The 11,677-nt window shown below is 39.7% G+C and overlaps 1 protein-coding gene across 1 annotated transcript in view; it reads right to left on the bottom strand.

The window, feature by feature from the left end:
• Positions 1–11,677, bottom strand: part of cpa (F-actin-capping protein subunit alpha) — a 33,062-nt gene that overhangs the window by 3,636 nt on the left and 17,749 nt on the right. Inside the window, exon 5 of the mRNA XM_076183780.1 lies at positions 7,538–7,688. Within this exon, the coding sequence (XP_076039895.1) occupies positions 7,538–7,688 (151 nt within the window). The remainder of the gene's footprint in view (positions 1–7,537; positions 7,689–11,677) is intronic.

Genomic DNA, 11,677 nt, shown 5'->3' with positions numbered 1-11,677 from the left:
CTTTCAATTCCTTCATCCATATCATTAATATATATAGCAAACATTATTGGGGCCAGAACTGTTCCTTGTGGAACACCGCTTATTACGTCATCCCATTTTGAGTGTTGGTCTCTTATCACTACTCTCATTTTTCTTTCTTGCAAAAAGTCTTCCATCCATTTAAGCAGTTTGCCCTGTATTCCTCCTTCAGTTTCTAATTTCTTAAGCAACTTCTTATGTGGTACTTTGTCAAAAGCTTTTTTTAGGTCTAGAAATGCACAATCAGCCCATCCATCTCTTTCTTGTATTATATCTATTAGCCTTGAATAGAAACATATTAAATTGGTGACGCATGATCGTCCTTGTCTGAATCCAAATTGTCTTGGATTTAGCACGTTGTTTTTTTCTAAATATTTTACCCATCTATTTTTGACAATTCTTTCACAAATTTTTGCTATTGTACTTGTTAGAGAGACTGGCCTATAGTTGTTAGAGTCTTCTTTATTTCCCCCTTTATATATAGGTACTATATTTGCTTTTTTCCAATCTTCTGGAACTTTACCTTCTTTCAAGGAACTGTTTAGTATGCTATGTATTATGTCTGCCAGTTCATTCCTGCATTCTTTCAGAATCCAGTTTGCTATTTCATCTGGTCCATGCGATTTTCTGACATCAAGATTACTCAAGTGGTTCAATATTTCATTCTTTGTTACTTCTATTTCTTTCATAGGGGGGACTTTCTCTTTCCATTCAATCTCTTCAGGTTGTATGTTCTCCCTTGTAAACACCGATTTAAAATGTTTGTTCATAATTTCTGCCATTTCAATTTCCTGTGTATTCAACTCCTCCTTGTCTTAATTTCTCCAAATCTTGTTTGTTTTTCAGTTTGTTGTTTACAAATCTGTAGAATAGTTTTGGTTGATCTTTACATTTTTCTATGACATCTTTTTCATATTTTCTCTTTTCCTCTCTGCATGCTTGTACATATTCATTTCTATAACAAGTATATATTTTCCATTTTTCTGGTCTTCTGTTTTTCTTCCATTTGGCCCAGGCTTTGTCTCTTTTGTCTTTTATCTCCCTACAACTTTTATTGTACCAGCACTTTACATATTATTTTTCTTGTTTTTGTCTTGGGACATACTTTTCTACTCCTTTTTTATAGATTTTTGTCAAAATATTCAATTTCTCTTCTACTGTTGTATCTTCTTTGTGTATTCTTTCCCAGTTTTCATTTTGGAAGAATTCTCTTATTTGATCAAAATTTGCTTTTTCATACATCAATCTTCCTTTTCTATATTGTTCATTTCTTTTCATGTATTTTTTCTCATTTAGTTCTAGTTCTATCAGTATGTGGTCACTTTTGCTTATTGGTGCCTAGTATTCTATCTTTTCCACTATTTCAGGTTCTGATGTGATTATTAGGTCTAGTCTCGATGGTTCTTCTTCATTTCTATACCTAGTGTTCTCTTGAATCCATTGTGTGGTCAGTAATCATCTCAAGTAGAACACTTCCCCATGAGTCTTCTCCACCCTTTACAGTCATCTCTTCCCAGCATATTTCTTTGCAATTATAGTCGCCAATCATAACTATTCTTCCTCCATCTTCCATTATCTTGTTTAGTGTTATTCTTGTGTCTTCTAACATGCTTTTATGTTCATTCTCTTCCCACGAGGCTGTTTTTGGGGGCACGTAGTTTATTACAAACTTTCTGCTCTTCTTATCTCTATCTTCTACTTCTATCATGATCATCTCTACTCTATTGTTCCCATATGTGACACTCTTCACGCTTATATCCTTCTTAGTCAGGAACATAACTCCACCCCCTTGTTTTTTCTCTCTGTTTCTAATCCAATAATTATATGCATTGTGTCCTATGCTGTTGGGTGGTAGTGGACCTCTTAATTTTGTCTCAACAATTCCCATTATGTCTGGATCTTTTTCTTTCAGATATTTGTTCAGTTCATTCAGTCCTGTTATTAACCCCTTCCATACGGTGCCGCACAAGTAGGCGTCATGGGGAGCGAGTGTATTCGCGAGGCTGCCATATCGGCGTCTTGATTATATTTATTGTAGTCGCCCCTCCATAATGACATTCTTTCTAATTCTTTTGTAATCGCATTTTCTATGGTTATCAAAATTCACGGGTGAAGAGAGAACGATCGATATAAGCGGTGACTATATTTTATGATGCGAGTATTATTACGACACGTCGTACGGCTGGCATTGGCTGCTGCCACCGAGATCTAAGTCCATGACGCCTACGTGTGCGGCACCGTATGGAAGGGGTTAATCCATCTATATTTGTGTAGGATACTTTTAACTTTCTGTTATTTCCATTGTATTCTCGGTTTCTTTTGTGTTTCTCTCTGTTATTTTCCATTGCTTCAATTTCATATTCACTACTCTCCAGTAGAATTCTTGTTTTTCTGTCTCCGTTCTGGTCTCGTTTTTTTTTCTTAGCTTCATGTCTTTTCTTTATTTCCTCCTCTCTTTCCTCTTTATTCATTTCTCTTTTTATCCATACCTTTTTATATTGTTCACTTGTTGCTAGTTTCCCTGTTTTGGATAAGATATTCTCTGCCGTCGTTTGTGACCTGAATTTAATCTTAATTGGTCTGGTCTTGTCTGTACTATATTTCCCAAGCCTGAATTTCTCTTCGATTTGTTTCATTATTTCTGGCTCATCTTCCTGAACTAATTCTAGTAAATTTCTTACTTTTTCATTTTCCTCTTTGGTTCTTGTGGTTCTATCTGGGTTATGTTTCTCTTCCATTCCTAATATAATTATACATTTCTTTCTATCTGCTAAGTCTCTTACTATATTCTCCTTCTGTCTCATCACTTTAATAACTGAGTCTTCAGTTTGTTCTTTCATTTGCTCTTTGATTATGTCAGTAAATACAACTTTACTGTTTTCTTGAATTTTTTTCCAACCCTCCTTGTTGTCCTTATTATTCTCCTTTAAGACTTTATTCTCCTCTTTTACTTCTTTAAACTGTTTTTTTAATTCTTCAATTTCCTTAGTTAAGTTTTTGTTTGCCTTCTCTAGTTCTTCCAATTTTTCAACCCTCTGCACAATGTTGTTAACGTGACCGAACCTAAGTTCCCAGTGCTCAATCATCTTATAGAGCTTCTCTTCTAGTCTTGTTAATCGGGGGGGGGGTTGTGTCCCCCCCACCCTCTTTAAATCCCTGGAAAATATTCTCATCACCTTCTACTGTATTGCTCTTATCTATACTTCTGATCTTTACATTTCTGTTAGACATTTCGTCGTCGCTAAATTGGTCCGGACCTCTTTTGTTTAGATGGCGTCTACCTGCCTGGGCCAAGTCCTCACCTTCCTCATTTCCTTCCATTTCCCTCAGTAATCCCTCCCCTTCTTTTTCCTCACTTTCCCCTACACCACGAGCAATTTCCCCCCACCCTGTAAATACAATAGGTACTTCCTTTGCTTCGGGATCCACGAAATTTCACTTTTTCTTCAGAACGTCGTCTATGCCGTCCGTTCGTTGAAGTATGTGTGTGTGTGTGTGTGTGTGTGTATATATACATATTTTTTTCTAATGAATAATACAGCATACTCAGCATTGGTTATTTTCATCTTTAAACTTTCTATCCTTCTTGCTATTTTCTTTTCCCACAGAAAAGAAAATAGTGAGAAGGATAGAAAGTTTAAAGAACTCCATCACTAACTTCCTTAATCCCTCCTCTGATCCTGCTACAAATGCAGTGTCATCAGCAAACAACAACTGGTTTAGCTCCCATTTTCTTTAACCATCTCAAATCCCTGACAACCTTTGCATTTACCTCTTGTACCACCACATCCATGTATAAATTGAACAGCCAAGGCAATATGACACACCCCTGGCAAAGTCCCACCTTTACCTCAAACCACTCACTCTCTCCATTTCTAATTCTAACACAGGGTCTACTGCTCTTGTAAAAATTCCTGACTGCTATTAACAGCTCTTATTGTTGTTAGTAAAATCAGTAATGCAGAGGATTGGGATAAACGACATCTGATTGTTTAGTTGCAGAGAGCAATAAATGGCAAATGAAACTTACATGTACACATATACCAAGACTTACAAGGGAGGTAGTCAAATTTAAAAGGCATAATTTCATCCCCACCCACACCCATTCACCACCTCTTCCTCTCTCTTTTCTTGGCTCCTTCTGGAAGTAATTAGTAAATGGAATTTGCATACATACATACACCAACAGCTTTTTCCCCCTTACAAAGGAGGTAGCTAAAAAAACAAAAGGTATAAAATCCACTCCCACCCATTCCATCCCCACATACTCCACTCCCATTCACTACCCCTCCTTCCCTCTTATCTTGGCTCCTCTTGGATGACAGGTCATCCCAGCATCTTGTCCATTTTCCTGGGTCAGAAAGAAAGTAGCAAGACACAGCACATCCACAGCAAGGCTGCTTCATTTAATTGGCAACCCCCCTCTCTCTCCACTCATGCAGAAAAAGAGAAGACATGGATAAATCCTTTCCGACTACATCAGAATACCATTCACACTTATTCCCTCACCCCCCATCCCCTGCCCACTCCCTTCCTTGCATCACATCATCCATATACAACCATTCTCCACTCACTCCTATCTTCTGTCTTCTCCCTTTCTTCTTTCCTTCCTCAACAGACATTCCCCTCTTTCCCAATGCCCCTTTTACCCCATCCATCCATCTCATTCTTGGTCAACCCCTCATGTTCACTCCTTCCACCTCTGCCTTCCTTCCACACCTCTTTTACTAATCTTTCTTCACTCATTCTTTCCATCTGTCCATGCCATCCCAATACTTTTTCATCAACCCTATCTCCCATTTCCCTCTCCACCCCTGCTCTCCTCACCTCCTCATTTCCCATTGACAATTGTAAAGGTTTGGATACAGCCAACAGAAACAACTGTAATGCAGCCACTGCAAACACATTACACCTGCTACACTACATAGCAGAACACCCACACACACCAAGAAACATTAAAACAACACCCAAAGACCTTTATCACACACAGATACTCTCTTCTCTTCCTCCACAACCACCAAATACCAGCCTCCGGAAACATATTCATAATCATATCACTCACCGCTCCATTAACACATTGAAAGACAACACACTGCTGCATGCCAGACCCCCTGATATCCACCCTTCTGAATCCTCTCTCCCACGAAAGGACAGAGTCCACTTGGCCAGACTGCGGTGCGGTCACCACCCAGCACTTCTAAGCTACCAGAAGAGGCTGGATGACCGCATTGTGAACAGCTGCCCAGGATGTAACACTTCACCCCATACCATACAACACATAATGGAAGACTGCATTATACACAATCATGCACGCAAACAACACAACATACGCTCTATAAAGGATTTGTGGGAAAACCCAGTTTCGGCTATGGCATTCCTTGGGGAGACGGGACTGCTCGGACAGACAGTCTAGGGAACGACAACAACAACTGTAATGATTATTCCATGAATGGTAATCAGCTTCAGAAATCAAAGACAAAAGATCTAGGTGTCAATCTAAGGACCTGAAACAGACCCTTCTGTGTACAAAAGCTGGAAAAAAAAAAAAAAAAAAACTCTGCAACTAGTAGAATGTCAACTACAATTATGAATAAATTTACAAGCACACAAGTATGTACACAGTTAGCAGCACTTCATTTGTTCTACACACATGGGACTGAGGTGCATTTATAGTGCTGACTAGTGTAATAATTTTGCAAACCTGTATTAAATCACATCTAATCAAGTTTAATGGACTTTCAAGGGTCTTGGGAATGCACGCACATCCCTCTAGTCAAAAAAATTGTCAATGGCGTGCACACAGGTTTGGGGGTGGGGGCAATGCTATTCAGGATCATTACTGAAATAAACTTGGTGGTCCCAGCTTTGGGAAAAAAGTCTTGGAGCGAAAATTGTAATTTTTTTTGTTTTTGTTTCCTAAGTCACTTGGAATATGAAGCAAAAGAAGTGTAAATTAATTTAAGTTTGTTTACATTACAAAGTGTAATTTCTTACACTATGAATGGGCAATTTTGAATGTTTCCACAAATAAATGTGTCTCAGGAAACTGATGATATGGTTTAACATCACAAACTCTCCTCTATCAGGAGGCTAGGATGGTGCCCCTTACAGAGGATTTTGTAGCATGGAATTGAATGCACCATGCCCTTGGTCCAACTTCATTGGTAGCAGGGTTCAAACCACCATCCCCTTGACCTTCGCCACAAGTAACAACGCCATAACATGCTCAGCCATCGAGCTTCCACTCATTTAGGAAATTAAACCACAATAAAAAGAAAGAGCTTTCCAAGGTCATAATAATCTAACAGAGGTAAGTGAACTTGAAATAGAGGACTAGGATATCACTCAGCCTCCAAAACTCCAGTCCCTTCAGGGATGCCCCACACAGCCAACACATGTGTTAATGAGTCATAATAGGGTTGGTTGACTACTGGCTCAGAGTTCATCTGGCTTTTTGATGGTTTTCTTTTCCTCCTTTTGAGTGTCAACACATCTTTCTCACTGGTGGGTGACTAGTGGAAGTTGGTGAGGGGTAGTTTAGTTACTGGCTTTCTGATTACCCAGCAGGTAGTACTGGGTTCCATGATACTAGTAGGACAGCTACCTTGCCTGACCTATATGTGACTGGATACCTGTCACCCCACAATAACTGGCAATATTTCTTAGATCTTCCTATAGATCATTCTGTAAGAAACATTGCTTTGTCTGTGTTCTATTGAAGTAGAGCTTTCTATATCATATAATTGCAGCAGCAGGAAAGGAGGGCAACTACCTTTGGAAACAATATCAAAGCAAAAAGAATATCATAAAGGTAAGAAGAGAATTAAGGAAGGCTGCAGAGGAATGGGAGGGAAGAAAAAATATATAATTATTATCTATTATGTGCAATATAGATGATGCTGTGATGCATGAGGTGGAATGGGTGGGGGTGGGGGGTAAGGGAGTATGTGTGAAAAATAATTTGATGCAGCCTGAAAGGATTTCTGTCTTCTCCTTTTCTGCATGAGGGGATGGAGAGGGAGGGTCGCCAATTTAATGAAGCAGCCTTGCTGTGGATGTGCTGTGCCTTGTGACACTGCTTCTGACCCAGGGCAGTGGGTGAGATGCAGGGATAGCCTGTCATCCAGGAAGTGCCAAGATAAGAGGGAGGGAAGTGGAGTGTGATAGGGTTGGAATGGGTGGGAGTGATTTTTATGCCTTTGTTTTTTGACTACCTCCCTTATAAGGGGGAAAAAAGCCTTTGGTATATGTATGTATTTTATCATGAGGAGATTAATCTTCAAACATGGAAGAATGCTCTCTGATTCTGGTCCACAGGAGTTTCACCAAGTCCCTAAAACATCATTGTACAAAACTTATGCAGTCAATATCCCATATAAAGCCACATTATCAGTTTGGTTCGACTTCGCTGTTCTGATGAATTCATGGTATAATGCGAGACCTCAACATAACACAGAAAAATCCTACTTATCCATATTAATACTTCTTAAAAAATATGTAAGAAAATTTTGAGACTTACAGACACCGTGAGGTTTTCCTTAACTTCCTTGGACGTAACAAGTTGCACGTTGCCCTCTTCATAATAGTGAACCTGCACCTTAAGCACCCCCCGCACCTCTGCACTGCCACCACCTACCACTACCGTCCACGTCGACCGCCATCGACCATTCCTGTAGAGAAACAAGTTATATCACATACAACTGAGGATATGTTTATGTAGAAAGTTACACTGTATTCTTACAAAATACTATGAAACCAGTTCACATACACATCAGTACAATGGTATACATAATGCAACTTGTAGCTACTGGTTGTAGCAACTAATTAAGGAGTGATGTTACTATACTTTATTTCTGACTGTTGCCAGAAAATTTTATCAGCCAAGGGCAACCCCTTTAATACTCAAAGGTTAAGATCAATCATAAGTAACTAGAACTAATTTCTGTTTGGACAACTTTTGAATCTCATACTAGCATAATCTACAAAGAGGTTTCTTCCCTTTTATAAAGGAGGTAGCCACCCAAAGCATGACACTGACCCCCACCAATCCTATACCTATTCATCACTTATTTCTTTCCATTTTATCTTAGGATCTTGTGTATAAAGGGTAATCCCTCTCTCCTATCCACTAACAGAGAAAAAAGCAATGCACAATCACATTTTCCCCTTTTCTTTAATAAAGCAGAACTATACAAGCAGTCCTCTGGCACTCTTCTCTCCCTTAGTCACACATTAAACCTCACTAGCCAATTGATTATAACTGTACCTCCCTTTTTCAGAAGCTCCACATAACACCCATCCAACCCATGTGCCTTACCTGTTCTCATCACTTTCAAAGCTCCCTGTACCTCATTTTTTTTTTCTCTCCATAGCTTCCACTTTCCTCTTCAATAACAGTATTATTTTTTTTACTCCTCCCACAGCCACAATCAATCCCTCCTTACCCTCCTCCACATTCAGCAATTCTCTAAAATGGTCCTGGTGTGTCAGCATCTTCACTGTGGGACCACCACCACTGCCACCTCCTCTTCCTCTCTTTAATTTCTTTCCAAAACATCTTTTTATCACTTTCAAAATTTTCTGTCATACTCTTACTCCATTTCACATCTGCTTTCTTCTTTGCCTCCTTTAGCTTATGCTTTACCTCTCTTCTCTTTGTACCTCTAATATGATTCTCTCGTCCTATTTTGTAACTAATCTGTGAATGCTCGCTTCTTTTCTACAACTTTCTTTGCTTCCTCATCCCACCACTCACTATCATTCCATCTATTCTCTCCTGTCCTCCTTGTTCCACATACCATCTTTGCACACCTTGTGACTCCTCCTTGAACCATCCCCCTTCCTCCTCCACTCCTAGTTCTACTCTATCCTTCATTCCCTCCCACTCCTCTTTCAGCTTCTTCTTGTACTATTCCTTTTCTTTCTCATTTAAGCACCTCCCTACATTATGTCCTTTACCCTCTTTTTCTACCTATCCTCCACTCTCAACTTACCTTCCACCAAAAAAATTATCTCATATTCCCCCACTCTCTTCCCTTTGAACATATACATCCTTAACTCTTCCTACTATTCTCCTGTTTACCCCTATATAGTCCAATAATGCTCTATCTACCACTCTGCCATCCACCACCCTCTCCCATGTGTACTTATGCTTGACTTTCTTCCTAAACACTGTATTTGCTATCATCAACTCTCTAGACACATTTCCACCATCAACTCTCCACTACGATTTTTTCCTGGAACTACACATTTCCCAACCACTTCGGTTATTGGTTCATTTCCTACCCTAGCATTAAGGTCTTCCTATACCATTACATTGACATTTCTCCCTAAACCCTCTATGCACTCATTCAAATCTACCCAAAAAGCCTCCCTTTCCTCTACACTCTTCTCACTACCAAGCCCATATGCACTTACAAAAACCCACATCTCCCTTCCCAGTTTCACCTTCATCCACATTAACCTTGAAGGAACCTCTTTCCACTCCACTACACATTTACATCTCTCTTCACTTATTAGTATAGCCACCCCTTCTCTCCCTCGTCCTCTCTTCACTCCTGAGATCCTCCCAACTACACTCCCAAACTCGAATTTGCCCCTCCCTTTCAATTTAGTTTCACTCAATGCCAACACATCCATCTTTCTTCTCACAAACATACTGCCTACCTCTTCCCTTTTACTCTCATCTGTACCACATCCACGCCTTCCCTTCCTCTCTTAATTTCCTTCCAAAACATCTTTTTATTATTTTCAAATTTGTCTGTCATACATTTACCCCATTTCACATTTGTTCTCCTTTTTTCCTCCTGCTTTACTTCTCTTTTCTTTGTACTTCTCATATGAAATACAAAGAGAAGATGGAGAGAAATTCCTTCTGGCTGTGTCAAAATATCATTCACACATAAGCATCCCGTACCAAAGTTAAGAGGACAAATTGTGTGTGACATCCTTCAGACAGACTGACTGACTGACAAACATCTAATGGAACAAAGTCACATAGCTGTACTTTCAACAACCAATATTTATTTATATATTGAGAGCTTTTCCCCCCTTATTAGGGAGGTAGCCAAGTCAGAGGCACGTACCTATTCCCACCTATTTCACTTCCTTCCACCACCCCCTCCATTCCTCCTATATCAGCTCCTCATGGATGACTGGTTATCCCTGCATCACAAGCTCTGGTTTTGGATAACGCAAAGAAGCCTATTTCAGTCGGCAAACAATTCATAAGAACCACATTTGACTATGCTTCTACAGCATGGTTCCAAATAATCAGAGAAACAAAAGATGCTTTACCAACTCTACAATATAAAGTATCGAGAATAATGACAGGGTGGACCACAACCACCCCATTACACCACAGAAGCAAAACCAGTTGGAGAAAAAAATAAATTAAAACATTCACAACCTACCAAACCTACCCAAACAAAAATGTATTCCAACCCAGATCACTAAACAAACTCTTCAAGACAGACCCCTAAACTCAACATTCTACCAAACCACTTGCCAACATAAACCCCATGGAGAAATCTCTCAGAAGAGAAGCAAGAACCACATTACCATGCTTGCATTCAGGGCACCATCTGGTTCAGAGACAGTACCAGCACAGAATAGGCCACAGAATCAACCTGCCTGCAATGCAACCATCACCCAGATGACAGTGCACACCTCAACCTACACTGCCCCACACTATCCCTAGACAGCAACACAATATTTCTTCCTTGAGTGACCTATGGGCTCATCTAGCATCCATTACTGGTTACCTGGGAGTCAAGGATCTCCTGCAAGACTTGAAGCAAAAGGTTAATAAATTGATTGGAACAAAATGCCATAAAATTTGGGTTGCACTAAACTAAAAACCTGAAACTTGAAACCTGGGGTTACCTGTACTTGACCAACCAGTGAAATGATGCATATTTAATACAGGTGCCATTCCCAAATGGTGTTTACTCTGCCAAAATTGTTTTGTGTTGTTTCGTGTTGATGTGGTGCATTTTAAGTGGACCCATGAGTAGTAGCGGTTTCTTGGGATGTGTGCATGCATAAGGGATAGCTTTTGTGCACCTGGAGGATGCACGTGCATATGTGAGGGATCTTGTGCACCTGGAGGATGCACGTGCATATGTGAGGGATCTTGTGCACCTGGAGGATGCATGTGCTGACTTCTAGATATGGAATGGTAGATGGTATGCTGTTCTCCTTAACAAAGAAAAAGAACATGAATTTTGAATGGAAAGATGTTGAAATACTGTGATGTGTAAGCTTTGGGCCTACTCAAAACCAGGACTGTGCCTTTTGGAAGAAGATGGGAACATGAACTTCTTTGATCAAGAGTGAGTAGTGGTACTTGTTCTGGTCCATCCACCATTCATCAATTCAGCACCATGGAGAGGTGATACTCCTTGATATTGCCTTTATACAATCAAGTGGCTTACCTAGATGTCATTTGACATGCTCCAATATCTATAGTACCAATTATGAGGTACTTTGTTGAAGGTCTTTTCTTGATCCAAGTACAGTGAATTTAGCTAACCTTTCTTTATTCCCTGCATGCTACAAGAGGCACAATAGAAAGGAAAGGGAATGTTGTAGGCTAACTACCTAACTCCCAAAAAGAAAGTGTTGGAGGAAAGGCATGTGTTACTTTGAATTTCAAATG

Source organism: Oratosquilla oratoria, chromosome 4 (genome assembly GCF_046742065.1).
Source record: "Oratosquilla oratoria isolate Oo_2021 chromosome 4, ASM4674206v1, whole genome shotgun sequence".
NCBI classification, from domain to species: Eukaryota; Metazoa; Arthropoda; class Malacostraca; order Stomatopoda; family Squillidae; genus Oratosquilla; species Oratosquilla oratoria.
Note: the sequence above shows the minus strand (reverse complement) of the source record. Positions and strands in the feature narration are given on the sequence as shown.